At 43.9% G+C, this 26,870-nt stretch overlaps 1 protein-coding gene across 3 annotated transcripts in view; it reads right to left on the bottom strand.

Moving 5' to 3' along the window:
- Nucleotides 1-26,777, bottom strand: part of LOC121276712 (xanthine dehydrogenase-like) — a 182,550-nt gene extending 155,773 nt beyond the window's left edge. The window contains exons 1-4 of one of the 3 annotated variants that reach the window (XM_041185259.1): nucleotides 26,669-26,777; nucleotides 26,342-26,429; nucleotides 24,195-24,255; nucleotides 10,382-10,483 (exon numbers count right to left, since the gene is read on the bottom strand). In XM_041185259.1, coding sequence (XP_041041193.1) covers nucleotides 10,382-10,481 — 100 coding nt within the window. In that variant the 5' untranslated portion in view covers nucleotides 10,482-10,483; nucleotides 24,195-24,255; nucleotides 26,342-26,429; nucleotides 26,669-26,777. Of the gene's footprint in view, nucleotides 1-10,336; nucleotides 10,355-10,381; nucleotides 10,484-24,194; nucleotides 24,256-26,341; nucleotides 26,430-26,668 lie in introns of those variants that run through there. The other 2 variants (XM_041185261.1, XM_041185260.1) reach the window with 2 other exon arrangements.
- Between the last annotated feature and the right edge of the window lie 93 nt (nucleotides 26,778-26,870).

Below are 26,870 nucleotides of genomic sequence, written 5' to 3'. Positions count from 1 at the left end.
CTTTCTTTGTCCTGCCTATGTCGTTGGTACCAACATGGACTACAACATGGGCTACAGTGACTGGGCCATCCCCCACCTACTGCATGTTCCTCTCCAGCCCTGACACCCTGGCACCAGGCAGGCAACAGAGTTACCTGGACTCAAGCTCTTTGCTGCAGAGAATGGTGTCAGCCCCCTACCACCACTACATTCCTTGTAACTCCCCCTGCTTGAATGGCTTCCTGTACCACAGTGCCATGGCCAGTTAGCTCATCCACTCTGCAGCCCCCACTCTCATCCAAACAAGCTGAACAAACCTCAAACCTGTTGGACAATTGCAAGGGTCGAGGCTCCTGCACTCCTGTCCTCTGGGTCTCCTTACTGCATCATTTGGAGTTACACCTTCCTGTCCTGTCCTTGACCACTGATCAAATAAGAAGACCCTATCCTAAGGGCTGCGACCGTCTCCTGGAATAAAGTGTCCAGGTAACTTTCCCTGATGTGCCGCAGGGTCTGACAAACAAATTCTTTTAAGCCAACTGTGGCAGTCAACCAAGAGGCGGAAAGAGAGAGGAACCATTGTACAACTTCTCACCTGGCAATAACAGACATTCTTCCAGTAAAGCAATGGAAACCAAAAAATCTTGACAACTAAAGAAAAATTATTCTCAGGGCGTGGACAATGCCCACCCACCTAGCCATATGTCACAGAATTGTGCTCAGACAAAAGCAAAATACTGCAGATGCTTGAAATCTGAAATAAAGACAGAAGACGCTGGAAATAATCAGCAGTTCAGGCAGCATCTGTGGAGAAAGAAACAGGATTAACATTTCTTTCGTCAGAACTGAGGAAACTGAAGGGATGTCAATCTGAAATGCTTATTTCTTACGCTCTACAGATGCTGCCTGACCTGATATATACTTGTAGCATTTCAGTTTTTATTCCAGAATTATGCTAGTTGCCTGACAACTAAGTAACATTTAGTTTAGGCTGGATTAGAGTCACATACAGGTCAAAGTGGAGGAGTAACCAAACTATCTTTCTGATCAGGTGGGCTTTTCTTGGAAAGTTGGCAAAGGCTCTAAGTGGGTGTAGCTGCTACAGCAGAACATTTTGCCACAGCTGCATATCTGAGCAGACACACAAAAGGTGTGGTCTTTTTCTGACACTAGTCAACATGTTTGTTGAATTTAATTTCATAATATTCCATGGTGAGACTTCAACTCACAACCTCTGGGTTGTTAGTTCAGCTTTAAAGGTGCCATGGTACCATACTCTTTTGCATACACAACAGAGAATGACATTGTTCACAAGGCAAAAATCGGGTCAATTTTCCTCTTTCTACCTGAGGAACACAGCTCAGAGAGAAAAGCAGAGAATGAAGGGATGGATACCCATTTTATTAGGATTCTGCCCCCCTATACATGTCTAGAGATGCCTGACAGAGAGCAAAACCATTGGGCAGGCATGAAAATGAGGCAGGAAGGCACCAACAGAGTCTCACTTTCCAGCAGACATACTGGGTAGGCACTTATTGGAAGGGTGCTCATAAGAAGCAGACATTAAGCCTTGAACGTGCTAATCCCCCTTCACAGGAATAGGGTGTGCAGGCAACAAGGCCAAGGAAGAGACCAATGGGCTTTGTGGTCTAGCTGTTCTTTCTGGCCATTTTGCAAAGGACTCTAGGTGCTCAGACACCATGGGTTGGATTTTCAGTTGGCTCAGGTGAGATCAGAGGCGGGTGAGGCTGCAATTTTGGATCCCTGAGCAGTGTGTCAGCTTTCCAACATTTTTCCACTTCCCAGCGATTTTGGAGGTGGCGGCCGGACCTGTGTACAGGCACCCTGCCCGAGCGCGACAGTTCAGCAATTAATCACACGGTTGAGTCACTTCAGAGGTAGTTGAAAAGCAAAAAATGATTTTGACTCAGAGGCATGGTGATCGTGAAGGGTCGCAATCACATCCTTGTGTAGAAGGTGGCATCACAGCCAGATGGCAATCATGGAGGCAGGTCTGTTTAATATTGTTGCTTACATGGGCAAGCTGAGAGAGCTGCTCATGCAATAGCACAGTCACACTAAATGTGTACAAGATGTATACTGTTAGCTCTCTAGGCAGTGGACCTATTGGAGTGATGCAACAGGATTCAGTGGGCATGATAGGGTTGACCAGACAGCCATGGTAGTTCTACTGGAGGTAAGGAAGGCCATCCTTGGTCATGGGGCTGAGCTACTTGGAATTGGTGACAAGCATATATGAGGAGCAGCTGCTTCCAAAGTAGGTATAGGCCATTGGTCCTGAGGCACACAGAGGTTTTGCATGAGGAGCGGAGAGGTGTAGTAATTATAGTTCTGATAAATGTAGATTATAGCTTTAAGAATAATCCTGTGTTGTAAGATCACATGATCTGTATAAACCAATGAGTTAGCAGCAAGGGGAACCTCTAGGAGAGATTTATTCTTTAGTTATAGGGTTTGATGCACACATGTAGCTGCTGCTGCTGTCTTGTAAATGAAGTTAAAAGTGTCCTTCAAGAAAAATTGTCCGGAAAATCAATTCTATAATAAACTGGCAATGAGGATAAATCAGGTCCGGTGCTGTACCTCGCAAAGTGATTGTAAGTATCTAAGTTCATTAAAAAGAAAGGAAGATATACTCATCTGGGATGCCACAGTTTGGCAGAATTGATCCCTTTGAACCAGCCACAGGTGACCAGTTTCAATATATAGAATGTTTTGTGTTCTACTTTCAAGTCAACAAAATCATGGGGGAGGAAAAGAGGAGAGCGATTCTCCTGAGTATTTGTGGGAGAAAAATCTACAGTTTAATTTGAAGTTTGATGGGCCCCAGTCCACCAGATTCAAAAACCTTCAGTGAATTAGTAGACCTTGTTAAGGGACATTTCCACCCTAAGACCTCAGTCACAATGCAGAGGTTCCAGTTCAATTATCACAAGCCCCAGGCAGCACCATTGTTACCTATGTGGCGTAATTAAAACAGCTAACAGAATATTGTGATTTCAATAAAACCCTGAGTGACATGCTCCGGGATAGCTTGGTACGTGGCACGCAGAAGGATGCTATTCAGTGAAGATTGCTGGCTGAAATGAATGTTGACTTTAAGAAAGTGTTAGAAAAACCGCTTGTGATAGGAAACACTGCAAGGAATTCACAAGCAATTCAAGGGGTGCAAAATGGTGCCATTCTCCTAGTTGGGCAGGAACAGTCAGCTGAAAGTGATGCGAAAAGTTGGGACTCTGCCGCAAAGCGGGAAACAACCCCCGCCAACCAAAAATTTAGAGGAATCAGCTTAGCAGCAAAGTCTAAGACTCATTTTTATCGACGTGGAAACAATCATTCTCCTAACGATTGGCAGTTTAATAAGGTGGAGTGTTATTATTGTCACAGAAATGGACATATATTGAAACATTGCAAAGTGAGATTTAAATATGGTTCCAGGCAACAAATGAAGTCCAATGAAGTATATAGTGTGGAAGAGCCAGAAACAACCAGTTCTGACATTTATTCATTATTCAACATGAAAGTTGGGAAGACAGAGCCAATTATTATCACAGTACAAGTGAATGGTAAACCCTTAAAAATGGAAGTAGACACAAATGCTGTACCACTACTAATAGGGGAACACACTTTCAGATATTTCAATAAAGGTGATCAACAATTAAATTTGGCACAAACATCTGCTAAACTGAAAACATGCACTGGAGAAGAAATCCAGGTAAAAGGTCTCACCAGAGTAACTGTGCATTAGAGACACCAATTGGCACAGCTACCAGTGATGCTATTAGAAGACAGAAGACCAAGCCTCCTAGGTCAAAGTTGGCTGAGGGAAATTAACCTTGATTGGCCAGTGAGATTTCGGATGGAAGCTGGAAGAGTTCCTGAGTTGAAAAATGAACAAGGCAAGGTACTTCAGAAAGAGCCTGGAGAGTCCAAGGACTGCAGCAAGATGAAAAAGGAACGTGTAGCCATTCAGCAACCCGAAGAAATGAAGACCGTCTTAAACAAGACATGGAAGAACAGCAGAAGAAACCCAAGGAGACTCTGCTGAATTACAGAATTCAAGATTAAGTGAGTGAGCTTCACAAAGAAAAGGAAAACCTATTGAAAGACCTTCACACACTACAAGGATACCTCAGGTCAAAGTTTGTGCCTCTGAAAAATTACGAAGAGAAACAGGAAGAATTTAACATCTCACTGAACAAACTGAAGACCCAGTTGGCAGAGAAGACACAGAAATGTTCAAGGTTCCAGGAGGAAGCCAACAGATACAAGAAGGAAACAGAAGATCTGAAGAATCTGCTGAATGAAGCTAAAGAGGTTTTGAAAGGAAAAGTCATAGAACTTTCCAATTGCAACTAGATAATGAAGGCATGGGTAGCTCAACTACTGAACTAAGACAAGTTGAGATTGTATCTGAGAGAAGTCTGGCTGACAGTGAAGTGATAAAGAAGGCCGAGAGTAAATTCTGTCGTAGAAAGGGGACGACATACAGAAAGAGGATGTAGAATTACTGGTGAGGCGCAGTCTTCCAACAAGACAGAGCCTGATACTTCCCTATTTGGAGGGGAAGCTGGAGAAAAGTCAAAGGAGCCAAAAAGCGACTCATGATTCTCATAGTTGTAAGTGACAATTTACTCTTGGTGAAGCAGTATAGGTAAGGAATTTCGGTAGAGGACCGAAGTGGTTATCTGGTAAGGTAAGCTCTGTGACCAGACCATTGTTGTATCACTTGGAAGTGGAGGCCAACCAGAGCCAAGGCCATGGTGCTGTGGGTAGTCCAACTACTCAGAGTGGGGAGGAGGAAGTGTGGAAGGGCAATAGTGGTAGGGGATTCGTTAGTGAGGGGAATAGACAGGTGCTTCTGCAGCCGTAGTCATGACTCCAGGATGGTATGTTGCCTCCCGGGTGCCAGGGTCAAGAATGTCACGGAATGGCTGCGGGGCATTCTGAAGGAGCAGGGTGAACAGCCAGAGGTCGTGGTCCATGTTCGGACCAATGACATAGGAAGAAAGAAAAATGAGGCCCTGCAAGCAGATTTTAAGGAGTTAAGTTAAATTGAAAAGCAGGACTTCAAAGGTCGTAATCTCTGGGTTACTCCCGGTGCCATGCAGTAGTGAGTATAGGAACAGAAGGGTAGAGCAGATAAATACGTGGCTAGAGAGATGGTGCAGTAGGGAGGGCTTTAGATTCCTGGGGCATTGGGACCGTTTCTGGGGGAGGTGGGGCATGTACGAGCTGGATGGGTTACATCTGAACAGGAACGGGACCAACATCCTCACGGGGAGGTTTGCCAATGCTGTTGGGCGGATTTAAACTAAATTGTCAGGGGGGGTGGGATTCTGAAAAGTAGTTCAGAGGGGAGAGAAGCTGAGATGGAATTAGAATTTAAAACGCTAGTGAGTCTGGAAGGCAGAGGGAACATAGGCTAGATAAGAAAGTGAGTTTAGCAAGGGTAAATGGAATATATTTTAATGCAAGGAAACTGAGCAATAAGACAGATGAGCTGAGGGCAGAGGTAGGCATGTGGGAGTATGATATCATAGCTATGACTGAGACTTGGCTAAAAGAAGAGCAGCATTGGCAGCTCAACATTCCTGGTTATAGGGTATTCAGAGGAGATAGGGACGGGATAGAAGAGGGGGGGTCACAATATTGATCAAGAAATCAATTATAACAGTGAGGAGGGATGATATCTTGGAAGGATCATCAAATGAGGCCATATGGGTAGAAATAAAAAATACAAAAGGGGTAAACACGCTGCTGAGTGTGTACTATAGGCCCCCAAACAGTCAGGGAGAGATAGGGGATCAAATATGAAATCAAATTTCAGAGAAGTGTAAGAATAATAAGGCAGTAATAGGGGATTTTCACTACCCAAATATTAACTGGGATAGTTTTAGTGTGCACGGTAGAGAGGGTTGCATCCAGGAGAACTTTTTCAGCCAGTATGTAGAAAGCCCAACATGGGAGGGGGCAAGTCTGGACCTAATATTCAGAAATGAGCCCGGGCAGGTGGAAGGCATGTCAGTAGGGGAGCCTTTTGGAGATAGTGACCATAACTCTGTTAGATTTAAGATAGTTATGGAAAAGGATAATTTTTTTTATTCATCCAAGCGTTGTGGGCTTCGCTGGTTGAGCCAGCATTTATTGCCCATCCATAAGTACCCTTGAGAAGGTGGTGGTGAGCTGCTTTCTTGAACTGCTGCAGTCCATGCGGTGTAGGTTCACCCACAATACTGTTAGGAAGGTCGGGCTGGGAATAAACGTTCTAAACTGGGGAAAGGCTAATTTTAGATGAGATACGATTTGTGCCAAGTGGACTGGGAGCAACTACTTGCAGATAAAACTGTGTCAGAGCAGTGGGAGGCATTCAAGGAAGAAATAACGAGAGTATAGGGCAAAAGTGTTCCCGTAAATACAAAGGTGGGGACCAAGGTGGGAGAACCCTGGATGTCAAGGGACATAAATGTTAGGATTAAGAAAAAAAGAGAAACTTATGGCAGATACCGAGAGCTCAATATGGCAGAGTCCCTAGAGAAGTATAAAAAGTGCAAGGGGAGCTTAAAAAGAAAATTAGGAAAGCTAAGAGAGTGCATGAGAAAGAATTGGTGAGTAGAATAAAGGAAAACCAAAGGTTTTGTTTTTAATATATAACGAGCAAGAGAATAACTAGGGAAAGAGTGGAGCCAATTAGGGACCATGGAGGTAACCTGTGTGTGGACCCGGAAGAGATGGGTACAGTCCTCAATGAACACTTTACGTCGGTCGTCACAATGGAAAAGGATGACACAAGAAAGACATCAGGGTAGAGGACTGTGAAATATTAGAGGAAATTAACATAGAGAGAGGAGGTACTAGCAGGCTTACCAGCCTTAAAAGTGAATAAATCCGCAGGCCCCAGTAAAATGTATCCCAGGCCGTTGTGGGAGGCAAGGGAAGAGATATCAGGGGCCCTGGCAGTAATTTTCAAATCCTCCCTGGCCACAGGTGAGGTGCCAGAGGACTGGAGGACTGCTAATGTTGTCCAATTATTTACTTCCTGATAGGATACCACCCTGGCAATGTTAAGTGCCGCCTCCATTGACATTAGAACAAGAAGATGGGGAACTCCCTGGAGTTGTGAGCTTGTTTCTCCTGAAAGGTCAAGAACAAGAGAGTTGAGACTATGTTGCCCTCTTTCACCATTTCCAGTGGGTCATACATATGTCACTGCTGTTCGTGCTTCCTCTTCCATAAGTGAGTGGGGTGCAATAGGAGTGTTCCAGGGCACACATCTTTTTTGAGATTTGGAGCCATATGTGCCCTCAGACTGATTGGCTCATGGGTGAGTTGGGTCAGTACACAACTGTAGTCATATCATGTGGCTGTGCACTTCACTGGCCTTGCCAGTCCTGAGAACGTCATTGAAGTGCTTGCAGCACTGTAGCCACATCCTGGTGACAATGCAGCAACTGCTTTCCTCACATGTCACCTCTAACCATGCCTGCTTCATCTGGTTGATTGGCCTCCTCCTGATAGAGAAAAGTACACTCCACCACTCCAGAAGACCCTTGAGGGAGATGTCTGAAAATTATGGGGCTGCTCTTGCTCCAAACTTGCCCTACTGTTGGCCTGCGGCTCTCTTCTATTCCATCCTTAAGTAACTCTGCTCTCACGATGATGGCTGTATAAATGGAGCCTGCCTCATCAAGACCCTGCCTCCTCAGATGAGAGCAAAATAGTGAGAATGTTGGAAATCTGAAAACTTCTCCACCCCCTTTTAAACAGTATAAAATCCATCATATTTCTACTTCTCTTTAGCTCTGACAAAGTGTCATAGGGACTCAAAATATTTACTCTGTTTCTCTCTTCACAGATTTTGCCAAACCTGCTGAGTTTTTCCAGCATTTTCTGTTTTTATTCCCATCTACTCACCCTGTCCCTAGTAGGTCGGGGAAGGCACCATCTGGCAACTAGTTGACCATCTCATTGATTATCACTTTGACCATTATCAGCGATGCAGCATGGGGTCAGAATCCAAAAATTGTCCCAAACATTGGGAACCTGACCCCAGAATGAAAATTCTACCCTATCCATCTATTTTTCAAAATTACCATCATCTGGTACCTCTCAAAAATCCACCCTTGACCCATCCGTCCACCACAAACACCCTCCCAACTCTTCCTTCCTGGTTGAATGTAACTTCAGTGCAGCACTTGATGCAGTTATATGCCATTCACCTCCATTGCATCTCCTCCTAAGTCCAGTTCATTGTGAATGTCCTTGCTCGGCTTCACAACTACTTAACTGAAGCCAGGTAAACAATAGCAATGACTTCTCTCTGCTTCTGCTTCACCTTCCCCTCCCCCACCCCTACATTGTCATCCCTGGAGGCCCTAACAATTTGTCCTCTTCTGCACCTACATGCTGCCCTCAGTGTCATTGTCCACAAACTTATCTGACCTCAAGTCATGGAAGAATTGAACTTTCCAACAGCATCAGAAGCAGCAACGCCATTGTTATTGTCCATAAACTCCCTTCCTTTGACACTGACTTCATTCCCCTTCCCTGTCGCTTGATCAGGCTGAACCAGATATTACAAGATCTTGAATGCTTTTTAACCTAGAGAGGAACTCCAAACCACCACACCCCCTCCATCAACAAGACAACTGTAACCTTCTGTAACATTGCCTGTCTCCAACCCGATACCCACTGCTTTAGATAGCTTTATTCATGCTTCTGTCATAACTAAGCTTGATTCCTCCAAAATCCCCCTTGCCAGCCTCCCACTTTCCATAAACTCCAACCTGTTCAAACCTCATGTTGGACGTAACCTGTCCTGCACTAATTCTTCCTTACCTTTCACTTCCATTCTCATTGACTGGGCCTCTTGCCAATGCACTGAACTAAAAATCCTCATCCTCAAATCTGTTTGCATCCTTTCCTCATCCAGTTCTGGGAGCAGGAGGTCTTCTGCCTCACTTAATGGCAGTGCCTTCAGTCATCTCAGCTGGAATACCTGAAATGCCTTCCCCTAAACCCTGTACCTCTTCCCTTCTTACTTCACCTTTAAAAACCTTCATAAAACCCATCTTTTAAACTTTAGTAACAAATTCTCACCACCGTTTCTCATAGTTTCTTTTATTTATTTTCCCCACTACCCTTTTAATGTCTTGAGACATTTTTGACATTGAATGCAGTATGTCAATAATAAATTGTTACTATTGTTATCAAATTGGATTAAACATAAAACAAGGACAAATTTATCATTAACAAAAACAAAAATACCTGGAAAAACTCAGCAGTTCTGGCAGCATCTGTGGAGAGGAGCATAGTTAACGTTTCGAGTCTGCATGACTCTTCAACAGAACTAAGGAAAAATTTATCATTGTCCATTCATTTCCACAATTCTTCTCATTCATTATTCTGTTTTCAGCAAACAGGATTTTAGATTTCCATTTTGTAGGTACTTGTTCTAGTCATAATTTCAACCACCATTTAAATCTGTTCATCATTAGAGTGATTAGCAGTTGCCTACTTGCTGTCTTCAGACAAGCTAAGTGCAAGAAATAGTTCTTCAATGAAAGAACCAAAAGTAAACCGCATGAAAGATACTTGGGCACTTTCCCTAATCCTCTCAGACTAGGAATTTCACATAATGGAGAAAAAGGGATATATGGGAAGAAATGAACAAGCACAGACAGACATGCGGAGTGTAAAATGACACGTGGTAACGTCAGGCATGCGACCCAACATGACCGCACGTCATTCCGATGTCACAATGTCACATGAGGGGACATGTCTGAATAATTTTATTTTTTCATTCATCACATTTTTTAGACTTTCCTTACTCTCCCTGAGGCAGGCGGCAATCAGCTGCACGCCCGCCCACACCCACTCTTGCCCGGCAACCCCCCGCTCCCCGATGGGGAGAAAATTCTCCCCTATAAGTCCTATAGCAGGAGAAAAAGTGAAGTATTTACATGCATATAACTGAATTTCAAGAGTGCACTGTTTTAATGCAATGATTTACTTCATAACTAATTTACAAATTACGAATCTCAGTTTATCTAAAAGGTAAGTAATAACTTACAGCATTTTAAATCATCTTTACTTGAGTTATAGCTTCTGACTCAACTTTGCCTTAAACATAAACGTCATGCAGATTTCGTTTTTGTTTGGGTGGCGGCAGAAGTTGATTGTATCATAAGTAATTTATATGAAGATTTTTGAAGCTAATTTAAACGTTGGTAGAATTGTTTTATGATTTGCTTACATTTACATGCAAAGTATGAATTACAAAGCTGTACCCAGTCTTAAACTATCAAACAGATTTTGTGACAGAAATTGCCTTAACTTATGACCTGGTCTTCTATAATTCTCTACAAGGTGCTGTCATTACCGTCATGCATAACTCCATTCACTCGAATCATGAAACGTCTTCCAGCCGTGAAACCTTCTTCTAGGTCACTACTTTGTTCCTGAAGTGAGGCAGTCTCCATCTCTAAACATGTGAACAAAGATCAATAATCAGAGCAATAAAATAGTAAACACAAGTTTGTATTTGACCTTTTAAGATTATACCACATCTTCTTTCATGCTGCGACCTTGCATGCTTTAGAAACACAAAGATTAATTTTGCGATGGTGCACTACGAATACAGAACTTTGCTAGCACAGTTGCAGACACAGGGCTACAACACAGGAACGCTGAAGCATCTTGAGGCATTCTTCTTTTTAGGCACTATATAAATGCAGGGCTGTTGTTGTTCCGATCTCTGTATGTTGCTACCAATGTCTAGAATGTAACCTGGCAGTATTGGCCTTATGAGGTGTACTTCCATTAAACATTATACACAGTTAAGAAATGTTAAAAAGTTGATCATTTGCTCTTGGAGTCTTTAATACTTCAGTGTAGCACAACTTCTCAATGCCTATAAACCAGAAGAATAAAATTGCATACCAGCAAAGAGAAACACGTTTCAAATATAGTGCATGGGTTGGATTTTCCTCATTACAGCATCTGGGAGATGCTCAATTCCCAGAAACAGAAGAAGGGAAAAAGAGTATTCAACTCAGGAAAGGGGTGGTGAACAAGGTGGCAAGACAGGTGGTGATCAGCAAGCAGCGCAGTGTTAGGAGAGGGGCGGAATGTGAGAGGCAGCGAGGAGTTGGGTGGAAGGTGAACGAAAGGCAGTGTGGAGTTGGAAGAGAGGAGGTGAGCGGGAGGCAGTGAGGGGGCCGGGGGAGGGACAGCAAGGGGGAGGCAGTGAGGGGGTCGGGAGAGGGGCAGCAAGCAGGGGGCGGTGAGAGGTCAGGTGAGGAGCAGTGAACGGCAGGCAGCGAAGGGGGTTGGGAGAGGGCTGATGAGTGGGAGGCAGGAACAGTGTCCAAAAGAAAAACAGATTGAGCATGCACAATCACCAATATGGTTCTTGGTGGATGCATACCAAAACAAAAATGCAGGTCATGGCCGGCAGCACTATTTAGCTAAGCTCCCTAATTTGCAACCATACTGAAACAGAAATGTGACATTGGAAGGTGCTTTAAACATGGGATATCTGTACATGAATGTTGTAATCCTCAGTTCATCCCATGAGTTCAGAATTCCAGCCAAAACTAAGCTAATTGGAGAATTTTCTAGTACTCCCTCAGTCCTTGGAGTACCCCGAAGTCAGAGCTGCCAATCATTCATGGTCAAAGATACAATATGCAGGAATTGGTACACAAAATGCTAGCGATCAGATGCTCACATGTTGGCTTCATTATCAGTAGTTATTACTGCCTTGACTATGTGCAATTCAAAACACCCCTCAAATAATGCTTCTGTATTCTGACTAATTTCCAAACCAATCAATCTAGCTTTGTTCAGGTGGTCAACTTGACTTTAGACCTTCATTTCTGAATTTGAATATGGGAAGATGGCTTAATTTGTCAAAACACAATCGAATCAGTGATTCATCAGTGAATCAACTGCTGATCGCAGCAAAGTTACTGGTGGAATTGCCAAGCAGAGACCCAATACTTTATTGGTAAGGAAAAGCTATTTATTCTGATATTGGGCATATAATCACTGAATATTTTTATCTCAATGTTACCAATTGAAAATTGAATAGTTCCTTGCGCCATATGAGGATAAAAATCTTCCAAATGTGATCGATCTAAAAAAAAAGCTTTGTTTCTTTCTACTTTTTGAAGTTGCTCCTAGACCATAAGACCATAAGACCCATCGAGTCTGCTCTGCCATTCAATCATGGCTGATAAGTTTTTCAATCCCACTTCCCGCCTTCTCCCTATAATCTTTGATCCCCTTACCAAACAAGAACCTATCTATCTCGGTCTTAAATACACTCAATGACCTGGCCTCCACAGCCTTCTGTGGCAATGAATTCCATAGATTCACCACTCTCTGGCTAAAGAAGTTTCTCCTCATCTCTGTTCTAAAAGGTCTTCCCTTTACTCTGAGGCTGTGCCCTCGGGTCCTAGTCTCTCCTGCTAATGGAAACATCTTCCCCATGTCCACTCTATCCAGGCCTTTCAGTATTCTGTAAGTTTCAATCAGATCCCCCCTCATCCTTCTAAACTCCATTGAGTATAGACCCAGAGTCCTCAAATGTTCCTCATATGTTAAGCCTTTCATTCCTGGGATCATTCTCGTGAACCTCCTCTGGACCCTCTCCAGGGCCAGCACATCCTTCCTGAGATAAGGGGCCCAAAATTGCTCACAATATTCTAAATGTGGTCTGACCAGAGCCTTCTAAAGCCTCAGCAGCACATCCCTGCTTTTATATTCTAGTCCTCTCGAAATAAATACCAACATTGCATTTGCCTTCCTAATTACCGACTCAACCTGCAAGTTAATCTTAAGAGAATCCTGAACTAGGACTCCCAAGTCCCTTTGCACTTCAGATTTCTGAATTCTCTCCCCATTTATAAAATAGTCTATGCCTCTATTCTTTCTACCAAAGTGCATGACCTCACACTTCCCCACATTGTATTCCATCTGTCACTTCTTTGCCCATTCTCCTAACCTGTCCAAATCCTTCTGCAGCCTCCCCGCCTCCTCAATACTGTCCCTCCACCTATCTTTGTATCATCTGCAAACTTAGCCAGGATGCCCTCAGTTCCTTCATCTAGATCATTAATGTATAAAGTGAAAAGTTGTGGTCCCAACACTGACCCCTCCGGAACTCCACTAGTCACCGGCTGCCATCCTGAGAAGGACCCCCTTATCCCCACTCACTGCCGCCTGTCAGACAGCCAATCTTCTATCCATGCTAGTACCTTGCCTCTAACACCATGGGTTCTTATCTTACTGAGCAGCCTCCCATGCGGCACCTTGTCAAAGGCCTTCTTGAAGTCCAAGTAAACATCCATTGGCTCTCCTTTGTCTAACCTACTCATTAAGTCCTCAAAAGATTCTAACAGATTTGTCAGGCATGACCTCCCCTTGATGAAACCATGCTGACTTTACCCAATTTTACCATGCACTTCCAAGTATTCTGAAATCTCATCCTTAATAATGGACTCTAAAATCTTACCAACGACCAAGGTCAGCCTAATCGGCCTGTAATTTCCTGTCTTTTGCCTCACTCCCTTCTTAAACAGAGGGGTTACATTAGCGATTTTCCAGTCCTCTGGGACCCTCCCTGAGTCCAGTGATCACCATTAACGCCTCCACTATCTCTTCAGCTATCTCCTTCAGAACTCTGGGGTGTAATCCATCTGGCCCAGGTTATTTATCCACCTTCAGACCTTTCAGTTTTCCTAGCACCTTCTCCTTGGTAATGGTGACCATACTCACCTCTGCGCCCCGATTCTCTTGAACTTTGGGGACGTTACTCGTGTCTTCCACCATGAAGACTGACGCAAAGTACCTATTCAGTTCCTCCGCCATTTCTTTGTTCCCCACTACTACTTTTCCAGCGTCATTTTCCAGCGGCCCAATGTCCACTTTTGCTTTTCTCTTACCCTTTATATATCTAAAAAATCTCTTGCAATCTTCTTTTATATTACTGGCTAGTTTACCCTCATATTTAATCTTCTCCCTCCTTATTTCTTTTTTAGATGTCCTCTGTTGGTCTTTGTAGGCTTCCCAATCCCCTGGTTTCACACTGCTCTTTGCCACATTTTATGCTTTCTCTTTGGCTTTTATGCTGTCCCTGACTTCCCTTGTCAATCATGGTTGCCTTGTCCTCCCTTCTTCTTCCTAGGGATGAATTTTTGCTGTGTCTCCCAAATTACTCCCAGAAACTCCTGCCATTGCTGTTCCACTGTCTTTCCTGCTAGGCTTATCTCCCAGTCAATTCTGGCCAGCTCCTCCCTCATGCCTCTGTAGTTGCCTTTATTCAACTGTAATACCGTTACATTTGATTCCAGCTTTTTCCTCTCAAATTGCAGGGTAAATTCTATCATATTATGGTCATTTCCTCCTAAGGGTTCTTTCACCTTAAGCTCCCTTATCAAATCTGCCTCATTACACATCACTAAATCTAGAATTGCCTGTTCCCTAGTGGGCTCCACCACAAGCTGCTCCAAAAAGCCATCTCGTAGACATTCTACGAATTCCTTTTCTTGGGATCCACTACCAACCTGATTTTCCCAGTCTACTTGCATATTGAAATCCCCCGTGATCACTGTAACCTTGCCTTTCTTACATGCCTTTTCTATCTCCTGGTGTATCTTATGCCCCACATCCTGACTACTGTTCGGAGGTCTGTACATAACACCCATTATGGTTTTTTTACCTTTGTTGTTCCTCAACTCTACCCACACAGATTCTACAACATCTGACCCTACGTCATTTCTTGCTATTGATTAAATTTCATTTCTTACTAACAAAGCAACCCCACCCCTTCTGCCAACCTGCCTATCTTTTCGATAGGATGTATATACTTGGATATTTAGCTCCCAGTCCTGATACCCTTGCAGCCATGTCTCCGTGATGCCCACCACATCATACCTGCCAATTTCAATCTGCACTACAAGCTCATTTACCTTATTTCGTATACTGCATGCATTCAGATACAACACCTTCAGTCCTGTATTTCCCGTCCCTTTTCTCATTGTCGTCCCTTTATCTGATGTGCTTGAAGTTAGATTGCTAGCCCTTTCCAAACACTCTGTCCTATTTTGTGTTCTGGGGTCTTTAATAGCCTCTCCTGGGCCAACATTCTTTTCAGTTTTTTCATAATTTTCCACGAAGTTGAATCCACCCCCCCACTCCCACCCACCCCCCCCCCCCCCTCCCACCCACCCCCCCCCCCCCCCCCCCCCCGCCCCACCACCCCCCCCCCCCCCCCCCCCCCGCCCCACCCCCACCGACACACTTTGTTTCCCATCAGTCATACTTCTTGGAGTTTTACCCTTCCTTCCCCTCCCACTTTCTAGTTTAAAGTCCTGTTGACCACCCTATTTACCCTTTTCGCTAGAACATTGGTCCCAGATCGGTTCAGGTGGAGACCATCCCAACGGTACAGATCCCTCCTGTTCTAATACTGATGCCAGTGCCCCACGAAATGGAACCCCTCTTTCCCGCACCACTCCTTTAGCCACTTCCTTTATTCTCGCGGTCCCTATGCCAATTTGCATGTGGCTCAAGTAGTAATCCGGAGATTATGACCCTTGAGGTCCTGTTCTTTAATTTAGTTCCTAGTTCCTGATAATCCCCAAACAGGTCCTCTTTCCTCATCTTACCTATGTTATTTGTCCTGACGTGGACCACAACAACTGGATCCTCCCCCTCCCTCTCCAATATCCTTTCAAGCCAGTCAGAGATGTCCCTCACCCTGGCACCGGGCAGGCAACATACCATGTGGGACTCTCGATCCTGCTTACAAAGGAAGCTATCAATTCCCCTAATTATAGAATCCCCTACAACTACCACTTGTCTTTTTGCTCCATCCTCTTGAATGGCCTCCTGTGCCACAGTGCCGTTGTCAGCTGGCTCATTCTCCCTACAGTCCTCTTCCTCATCCACACAGGGAGCAAGTACCTCGTACCTGTTGCACAAGATCAAGAGCTGAGGCTCCTCTGTTCCTGAACACAGGATCCCTCTACCTGCCTCACTTGCAGTCACACCCTGCTGACCCTGAACACTGACCGAACTTGAGGTACTTAATCTACCGGGTGTGATCGCCTCCTGAAACAAAGCATCCAGGTAACTCTTCCCCTCCCGGATGTGCCGCAGCATCTGGAGCTCGGACTCCAGCTCATCAATTCTGAGCCAGAGTTCCTCCAGCAACCAACACATGCTGCGGATGTGATCACTACGGCTCACAATGACAGTAGGTCCTCCTCATTTCCCTCCTGAGTCGCTCGCGGTGACTTCTCCTAGAATGCTTCAGTCACTTCTCACCAGTGCCCTCTTGCTCTCCAGAGTGGAAATAACTCGCACCTTTTACATTCGCTACATAAGGACAATTTGGGCAAAGCTCCTGAAGTATCACTGTGCTAGCCCCAACAAAATATCTGCAAGAGGCAGAGAGTACAAAAGCAACAAAATTATGATGAACCTTTCTGAACTCTGGTTTGGCCTCAACTGGAGTGGTGTCCAATTCTGGGTGCCACACTTTAAGAAGGATGCAAAGGCTTTAGAGAGGGTGCAGAAAAGGTTTATGAGAATGGTTCCAGGGATGTGGGATTTAGTTAAGTGAATAGATTGAAAAGGCTGAGTCAAAGAAAAAATTGAGAGGACATTTGATGGAGGTATTCAAAATGGTGAGGGGTCTAGACAGAGCAGATAGAGAGAAATTGTTTCCGATGGCGGAAGAAGTTACTGGTTTATGTTGATTGGCAAAAGAAGCAATGGCAACATGATTTTTTTTATATGCATCAAATGATTGGGATCTGGAAGGCACTGTTTGGAGGCAAATTTAATCATGGCTTTCAAAAGAAAATTGGATAAGCACCTGAAGAGTAAAAGTTTGCAGGGATACAGAGAAAGGGCAAAGTGGGACTCTCCTGCAGAGAGCTGGCATGGACATGATGGGCTGACTGCCCATCCTCTGTGCTGTAACCATTCTGTGAAAGGGTGTTCCCAGGCCATGCTTATAGCTGTGTAGAGGAAACCTTGGTGCCTTTCCTTTCCTCCCAGTCACAGTGCACTTCAGGTCCCTGTGCCTTTCAGATGCTCAGCGTGAGGCTTCCTGGGAAACAAATCCCTTTAGTAGTATAAAGTTAAAACGAACACGTTAATACCTGATATTTCTTAAAGCAGCAAGCAGTAACAGCCAGTTGTCAAGCTTGGTTTAAATGAGCCTTGACTATGTTCACAAATCAGTCAGTTGAGTACCTTTGAATGGCTCACTTTCAAATCTCTCAAGCAACAGACAACAAATATTTCTGGGAAAAATAACTCCAATTCTACTAGTAAAAAGTTTTTTTTCTTTTCAGAATAGTGTAGGCACCTTACCTGTAAAATTCACTGCAATGATCAAGTTGCATCAAACTAATGTATCATAAACAAGTTTTAAACCCTTTGAAATACAGGAAGAGATCTTACAACCTAGTGCTTCAAGTGCAGAGCTTTGCCTGATAGCATATCACACACTAGGGAACAGAGATAAATATCACAACATACACACTAATTCCTTAAAATGACCCCAATCTCCCATTTGGGAAATGATATTCTGGAACTGAGGTGTTTTACTTGAGCAATTAGTACAGGCATGCCTGTTGCATATAGTTAGCACTCTCTATTCTAGTACAATCTTGACTATATTACAGCATTGCTTAATAGCTTGGTGGTGCACGGTAATTGTTTATAACACTCAAGTGATTTCTGTCAGATGCATGTGCCTGGAAAGACAATTAACTGTATTGGTTGACTGGTCTCTTTCTAATACACTTTATGCAGGGCCAAATGAATGTTAGCCAATTTCCCAGCATTTAGTTGTGGAAGGCACTTTAAAGACGTTATCTTTCTTAAAATAACCTGTTTTATGTTCACATGTCAATGTGAGTTAAGGCCATGAGGGTATGTGCTCACCAGCATACTTCAGCTAAGTGCATCCCTGTGCTCTAACCATCCCTTAAACCCGCCCATCCCCCCCTCACCTCATTCCAACCTATTGGGAGAGACAAGAGAGACTAATAAGGTAGAGTTTTCTGCCTGTTGGGCAGGCCGTGTGGGAGCAGGCACAGAACTGATCGCCACCTGTGATCGGGTCCATGCTGCCATTTTACCCAGGTGGGCCAATTAAGGCCAGCCCAGCGTGAATCGCGGCTCCCGAGGATAGCGGAAATGGGCGGGCGGCGGCGGGTCTGCAATGACCCAGTGGCCTGTTTAAAAAGCTGCTGCAGCCTTTCCAAGGCTGTGAATCATGGCCAGTGAAAGGGTTCCCCAGAGCGCTGCTGGTGAGCAGGCCAGGCAGGAGGGTAGTGCAGGGGGGCACTGTGCTCCTCGTTTTTCTGACAATTGCCTTGCTGCTCTCCTCGAGGAGGTGGCAGCACGGCAGGAGGTCCTCATACCCCAGGACAGGAGGAGGAGACCCCCCCACATGATGAAACATGCCTGGGAGGAGATAGTGGAGGTGCTGAGCTCCCGCGACGTGGTGCGGCGCACCTGGATCCAGTGTCGCAAGCACTTCAACAACCTGTTGTGTTCGGGAAGGGTGAGTACCATGTTGACATTGGTCACTTAACCCAGCAAGTCAGCTTTCACCCCTGGGACCCCCCCAAACACTCCCCCGCCCCAAGTCTGAGTGTAGTGACTGCATTAAATCATTGATGTCATGTGTCCTTCGCTGGGTGGGCCAGCAGATATTGCCCATGCCGAGGTCACCCTGAGAGGGTGGTGAAGAGATGGGCTCTGCCCCTGCAGCATGTGGTACACTGAGACCCACATTAATGTTTTGGGGGCAACCTGGAGGATCTGCACCTAGGCGCAGTGCTGAAATTCCAGGACATGTCGAAGTCAGGGTGATGACATTGCTGGGAGGGGAGCTTCAAGGTAGAGTGGCACTAATCGATCTGATGTCCTCTGCGCTCCATGTGCTTGCACCTCCTTGCTATGGAAGGTTAGACCATGTGGTGCATAAAATGAAGTAGGCAGCATTTGGCCAAGAGGGAGGGCAGAGGGAGGACAGGCCTAGCCTGTCACTCTTTATGTGAGTGTTCAGCAGCAGCGGGGTGAGGAGGCACTGGAGCCCTGCAATGTCCCACTCTGGTTGGGGTGGGCTGTCCATGAAGAGAGTCCAGGTACAAGTAGCAGTTATCAATGCTCTTCTCTCCTTTTCACAAGAAGAATGCACATAATGCCGCCGAGCGGGTGAGGACTGGCGAGGGCCGACCCAGGTGGCAATTCTCAGCCGCTTCAAGCAGGAGGCCCTACATCTGGAGAGGCGCCATGCATCTAGGTCCACTGGTGTCAGTGAGGCTGGGGTGCCACAGACAGGAATGTTTGCCCAGCAGTGAGGTCACCATTGTTCTCCCAACAGCCATGGCTGTGCTGAATGTTCAGTGATTGAAGTTTGCGACATGATTTTCCATTGCTACAAACTACCCGGAGTGTTTCCAGGTATTCTTGTTTTTGTTTTTGTTTTGGATTTCCAGCATCCGCAGTTCTTTGCTTTTATATCAGCTCTACTGTCTCACTTTGTACTGGTGGCCTACAGTTTTAATTGACCCCATCATTTAACACTATTAATCTTTGTGATGTCTATATTTTTAATCATCTTAACCACTGAGACCAAAGCTCATCTACATCTTCAGATGTATTTTAAAATAAAGAAATACAGATCCATAAACGACTAAAAAAAAAAATGTTTTTTTTCTTTTAACCTTGGTCTTTTGGATTAAGCAATTATACAGTCATTGCCTCTGGTCATGAAAGATATTTTTCAATGCATTTGTTATGCTGAAGATTAATTTTTGAAACTCGTTTAAAATGTTTAAAGGATTCAATAGGGTAGCTGTAGAGAAACTGTTTCCTGCAGTAAGGGAATCAAAAATGTGGGGACACAATCTTCAAATTAGAGCCATGACATAGAGGAGTGAAATCAAAAAGCATTCTTCACATGACAGGTAGTAGAAATCTAGTGTTCTCTCCCCAAAATTGTGTGAATGCTGTGACAATTGAAACTTATAAGATCAAGAGACATGTTAGATGAGAGATATGGAGCTCAGGTGGGTAAAGGGGGTTGAGGGAGGGATCAACCACAACCTAACTGAAGGCAGAGCAGGTTCTCGTTGTTGAATGACCCACCTGATGGGTTGCATGCTAGGATATTAAAGGAATTAGCTACAGACATAGTGGATGCACTGGTAATAATCTTCCAAGAATCCTTAGATTCTGGAAAAGTCACAGAAGATTGGAAAAATGGCAATGTGACATCCTTATTCAAAAAGTGAAGGAGACAAAAAATAGGAAACATTAGGTCAGTTGGCTTAACCTCTGTCATTGGGAAAATGTTAAAGTCTATGCAGAGCATTTAGAAATACATAGTCTAATCAAGCAGAGTCAGCATGGCTTCATGATGGGGAAACCATGCCTAACAAATTTATTAGAATTCTTGAAGGAGGATAGATAAACTAGTAGGATAGATAAAGGGGAAGCAGTAGACATAATATATTTGGATTTCCAAAAGGCGTTCGATAAGGCACTGCATATAAGGCTACTTAATAAGATAAGAGCCCATGGTGTTGGGGGTAGTATATTGGCATGGACAGAGGATTGGCCAACCAAAAGAAGACTGAGAGTTGGGATAAGGAGAGGATTTTTGGGATGGCAACCTATAACTAGTGGGGCCACAGGGATCAGTGCTGGGGGCCTCAATTACTTACAATATATATTAATGACTAAGATGAAGGAAGTGAATGTACTATCACCAATTTTGCAGATGACACAAAAATAGATGGGAAGGCAAGTGATGAGACTGACATAAGGTGTCTACATAGGGTTATAGACAGATTAATTGAGTGGGAGAAAGCTTGGCATATGGAATATAATGTGGGAAAATATGAGGTTATGCGCTTTGGCAAGAAGAATAGAGGAGCTGAATATTATTTAAATGGAGAAAGACTGCAGAAAGCTGCTGCAGAGAGGGATTTGGGAGTCCTTGTGCATGAATCCCAAAAAGCTAACATACAAGTTTAACAGGTAATAGGGAAGGCAAATGGAATCTTGGCCTTCATTTCAAATGGGATGGAGTATAGAAATAAGGAAGTCTTGCTAAAACTATACAAGGCAGTGGTTAGACCACACCTAGAATACTATGGACAGTTTTGGTCCCCTTATCTAAGGAAAGATATACTGGTATTGGAGGCAGTCCAGAGAAGGTTCACTAGGTTGATCCCGGGTATGGAGGGATTTTCTTATGAGGAGAGGTTGAGTAGGTTGGGCCTGTACTCATTGGAATTTAGAAGAATGGGAGGCAACCTTATTGAAACATATAAAATTCTTAGGAGGCTTGACAGGGTAGAAGCTGAGAGGTTGTTTCCCCTTGTGGGAGAGTCTAGGACCAGAGGGCATAATCTCAGAGTAAGGGGGCACCCATTTAAAAAAGAGATGAGGAGGAATTTCTTCTCTTAGAGGGTAGTCAATCTGTGGAATTCTTTACTGCAGAGGGCTTTAGATGCTGGGTTGTTAAGTATATTCAAGGCGAAGACAAGCAGATTTTTCATCATTAAGGGAATCAAGGGTTATGGGGAAAAGGCAGGAAAGTGGGATTGAGGATTATCAGATCAGCCATGATCACATTGAAAGACGGGGCATACTCGATGGGCCGAATGGCCTACTTCTGCTCCTAGGTCTTATGCCACTCCTGTCCTTATGTTCCTATGTTCTATTCAGATTTTTTATGCTCATCGCAAGTACATTCTTAAACATTGAATACTTGCCTCCCAGCTACTGTGACCCATCAATGGCTATAGATTGTGGATAAACTGCTTTCTGTTACCTGAGGCCATAATATATAAAATAAATAATAATTAAGGATCCTTTGCTGCCACAAGTATACGGCACATCACATCTAGGTCAAATGGCTCAATTCCCAACAATAAATTGAATAAATTGAATAATTTCAATTACCATCTGATTAAATAATTTAACTTGCCATCAATGCTGAGTAAAAGTTCACTGGAGCTGATATTCAAAGTGCTTTAATGCTGAGAGTTTAAGTTTGCTCCTAAAGCTCCTTAATTTGTATTGTATTTTCTGACATATTCTGAGATATGTGGTCAGATCAAGACAGAGGATAAATATACTACTTAATGATTTCTCAGCTACATTCTACAGTACACTCTTGGGCCAGAATCTTGGGCAGGGGCGATGCATAAATGATGCGCGGTGACATCGGGCATGCGTCCTGACATCACCGCGCGTTATTCCGATATTCAGTTCGGCGGGCGCACACGGGAGTCAGCTGCATGCCCGCCGAGCTGTCAAAGGCTTATTAAGGCCATTTAAAAATTAATTAAAATACTTAACAGGGCTGCCCGTCCAACCTTAAAGTTGGCGGGCAGGTGAAGAGCCCAGGCGGCCTTCGCATTTATTATGAAACCTCATCCACGGGCCGGATGAGGTTTCATGAAGTGTTTATAAATTGAATAAAAGTTTTTATTAAAGTTCATTGACATGTCCCAGCTCATGTGAAACTGTCACATGAGGGGACACGTCTTAATTTTTTTTTCTTTATTAAAATTTTTGATTATCAAACTAATCTCCCTGAGGCAGTTTTGTGCCTCAGGGAGATTTCTGCGCTCTTTCGTGCACATGCCCCGACTCAGCCTACTCCTCCCATCTGCACAGTGAGCCCTCAGTGCTTCCGGGTGCGCATCATGTTGGGCTGGCCTTAATTGGCCCGCCCACATAAAATGGCGGCACGCAGCCCATAGCGGGCAGCGATCGGCTGCGCGCCCACCCGCTCCCGCTCCCATCCAACCCCCCTAACGGGGAAAAGAATTCTCCCCTTGATACAAGTAGTGAAATAAATTGCTGTAGATGACAGTTGTACACTAACACTTTACCTTTGTCAATAACAAAAAGTTATTTTTGTATCTAGGTCATGCATATCAATGCTCAACAACAACTTGCATTCGTGCAGCACCTTCAGCACAGTAAAATATCATACACTTTACAGGAGCGCAATCAGACAAAAATTTACATCCCGACAAAGGGGACATTAGGACAGGTAGGATTTAAGGAACATTTTAATGGAGGAGAGAAAGGTCGAGCAACTGAAAGGTTTAGAGAGGGAATTCCAAAGCTGGACAGCTGAAAGCAAAACCACCCAGAGTTGGGATGAAGGAAGTGGGGGATGTACATGACATCAGAGCTTGAGGAACACAAAGTTCTCAGAAGGTTCTGGGCTGGAGAATGTTACAGGGGTATGGGCAGGCTCAGGCATGGTACACGATGAGAATTCTAATATTGAAACATTGGTGTGCTGGGAACCAATGGAGGTGTGATGGATGCATGGGGCTTGACATTAGTTAGGCTATAATCAGAGTTTTTGATAAGCTAAAGTTTATGAAGGATGCAGGTGAGAGATCAGCCAGGATATCATTGGAATAGTCATGTCTGAAGGTAACAAAAAGCATGAATGAGGGTTTCAGCATTAGGGGTGTGGATAGGTGCTTTGCCATAAGTGGCAGTAGGTGGTCTTGATGACAGGGAGGATATGGGGTCTGAAGCTCAATTCAGGGTCAAATCGGATGCTGAGGTTGTGAAAAGTAAAGAAAGACTTGCATTTATATAGCACCTTTAAAGACTTCAGGATATCCCAAAGCCCTTTACTGCAAATGAAATACTTTTGAAATATAATTGTTTTGCAACGTAGGAAATGGAATTTAGTTAATCCTGAGAAAGTGAGCAGAAAGCAGGATGGAAGCGATGGCTAGGAATGAAGTTTGTGGCAGGGGCTGTAGACTGTGGCTTAATTTGGTTGAGTGAGGCATCTTGTGCCAACACTCTTAAAATATTTTTCCTCATGCTTCAGTTTGAAATTTTCTTGCACCACAAAGAGTGACCTAATAACAACTTGGTGAAGCCAAATGGGGCCTCTGAGAGTGACGCAAACAATGGTCTATCTTCTAACAAATGAGATTTGAGAAACAGAGGAACAATGGAGAAGGAAATAGGTGAACTAGAGGTACAGAAATTAGGTACAGAAAGAAAAAGAGAGAAAAAAAAGAAAAATAGAAAGGAAAAGCTAGAAAATAGTTAAATGTGCTTAAAAAAGTAACTTTAAAAATCTATAAGAACAAATTTACCACCTGCAAGGAAGAGATGTCACAGTTTTGATTCTTCCCTTTCTGGGTTGATGAGATCTAGTGGCTGCAGAAAAATAAATTGTGTTATTAAAAACGTTCCTTACTTTGTTAAATACCAGCCCTAATTTTATGCACCAATTTTAATTCATCTTAACAATGCAAATGCAGCAATATTTTGAAACTCTCAGAAGATTTGACAGTGAGCTCCTGTTTTTACAAAACCAGTGACACACCAGTGCTGGCAATTTGTGGCGATTCACCATACATAAGGTGTCTACTGTATTCCTCACTACAAAATGCTGAGTTACTTGCACACTAATAATGGTGTGCACATTAACCTCTTAGTATTTTCTCAGCAAATTCTGGGTAAATATCTTTGGTCTTCCCAATGTTTAAATGAAGGAAGTTTTGGCTTATACAGACAAGCATTTTGACAACAAAGTGAAGCGATCAAGAGTGGTGGCGATCTAGAACTGGGTGTTGTTAAATAATCTTGCAATGCTGCTACAACTCACTATAGCTACCCCTTGTTTAACACTCCTAATGTGTTCCATATGATGGTGTGCTAAACAAAAATGTGCTAAATGAAAATCAGTTTCCCATAAGGAGGCATGTAATAAGGGTGGGTTAAAATCTTGATCTGTAGTTTTTACATTAAAAAGCTATCGGCTGCCTTGAACCTAAATGGTTCAAAAATCCTCTTTCTACTTATTACTCTTACTACTTTTCCACTTACCTCCCACTCACCGCTTTCTGCCTCCCACTCACCATCCCGTCACTCCCTCCAGCCAGTTTTTTCCCTCTCCCGATTGCCCCATCTTTTCCCTGACCCTCATGCTCCCTCCTATTCACCACTTCCCTCTCCTGATCCTCTTCTGCAGCCTCTTGCTCACATCTGTCCACTTACCCTTCCACTCATCGCTGCCCACTCCCAATCCCCTCACTCCCTCCTGCTCACCATCCCTCTGGCTGCCTCACTCATTGCCCCTCACCAAAGACCTTGCTGTGAGCTTGAGAGAGCAAGAGGGTTGGTTAGCGGGAGGGACGGTTAGTGGGAGCAGGTCTGTAGAGGGAAGTGGTGAGCAGGAGCAAGCCGTTGGCAGTCCCTTGGAATTGAGGATGACGTCCTGGTGAGACTTCAGATGACTAAGGAACCCAATTCTGGATCCAAATGTTCTTCCAAAGTAGGGGTACTTGTTGTGCAAAGGAGTGGAAATCGCAGCCCTAGGTTGGCTTCCTTCTCCTTCTTCTGCCTCCGCTGTTCCGCCTTGCTGTCAAGTTGCTAAGCTTTGAAGTGGCTTGCGCCTTGACAGACCAGGTGGTGCCATGCCAAGCAATCAGCAGCATTCTTCTCCCAGTCAATTGTGCTAATGCCTCCATGCTTTAGGGCGACCTTGAGTGTATCTTATACCTTTTCCTTTGACCACCCCTGGAGCATTGCCAACGGAGAGCTATGAGAAGAGAACCTGCCGAGGGGAATGGTTCTTGGGTGTCCAGATGAAATGGCTTGTCCATCGGAGTTGTTTCCACAGGAGCAGGGCTTCAATGCATTGACGAGTTGGTGGCAAGCAGGAGCGAGCAAGAGGGTCAAGAAAGGCAAGTGATGAAGGGTCATTGACCTGAAATGTTAACTCTGTTTCTTGCTCCGTAGATGCTGCCAGATCTGCTGAGTATTTCCAGTATTTTCTGGTTTTTATTTCAGATTTCCAGCATCCACAGTATTTTATTTTTGAATAAGTTTGAATTTCCACTCTCTGGGGAGCCGCAGTTCAATGGGTGGACTGAAGGGATGCCATTCAACTGCCTTTATGCTCAGATTAAAGAGAACTTTTCAACAGCTGAGTAAACAAGAGCAAATTCCCCATTCAACGTCGTTTTTCTTATATTTTTGCACAATATACAGTGACATTATCAATTCATTTTTTTGAAACATAGAAACTCAGTATTAAATAAAAGGAGAAAAAAATTACTTAAAACAAATTACAGAACTCACTATCAAGATCTGAGAGGAAAGATTTAAGCACAATCCACATGAAATGTTCTGTGTAGCTGGTGAACTTTGTGCTATTGGAGAAAATTAACAGAAAGCAGTTTAAAGCAAACATCAGGCTATTAACAAAGCATCTAGCTGCAGTGTTAGTGTTACTTACACCCAAAAAATGAATTGCACTCCACAGCGAACTTCAGTCTGATGTCAGGAAGGAAGTTATCTCACAGGCAGCTCCTGCTAACCAAGCGCTGAGATGGGAAAAGAGCAAAGTTAACACTGTCACTACTGTACATGTACTGTCATGAAATTATAAATGCAACCTTAGGAAGCAGAACCCAGATCTGAGAACTCCTAGGGGATGTAACTACTCACAGTCAATTCACTGTGGCAAATGGAATTTTGGTTTTATTTAAGAAATTTATTAAGTAAAAGAAATGGCAAACAGGTCAGTCAAATTAACACCAAATCACAAACACTTAAGGCTCACCTTAAAATAATTTACATATATTTATTCTGCCAATTTGCCACTGCTCCAATTCCCTCCCTCTTCTGGATCAGACTGAATGGTAGTAACACCCTGCAACCACTCCTGAAAGGTCACCCAGCCAATGACAGCCATATATTAGGGGAGAAATTGTTGAGAAGTCATGCTAATTTGCATAAGGCAACATTAAAAAGCAAACAGAAAA

This window comes from Carcharodon carcharias, chromosome 4, assembly GCF_017639515.1.
Source record: "Carcharodon carcharias isolate sCarCar2 chromosome 4, sCarCar2.pri, whole genome shotgun sequence".
NCBI classification, from domain to species: domain Eukaryota; kingdom Metazoa; phylum Chordata; class Chondrichthyes; order Lamniformes; family Lamnidae; genus Carcharodon; species Carcharodon carcharias.
This window is presented reverse-complemented; position numbering and strand designations above follow the sequence as displayed.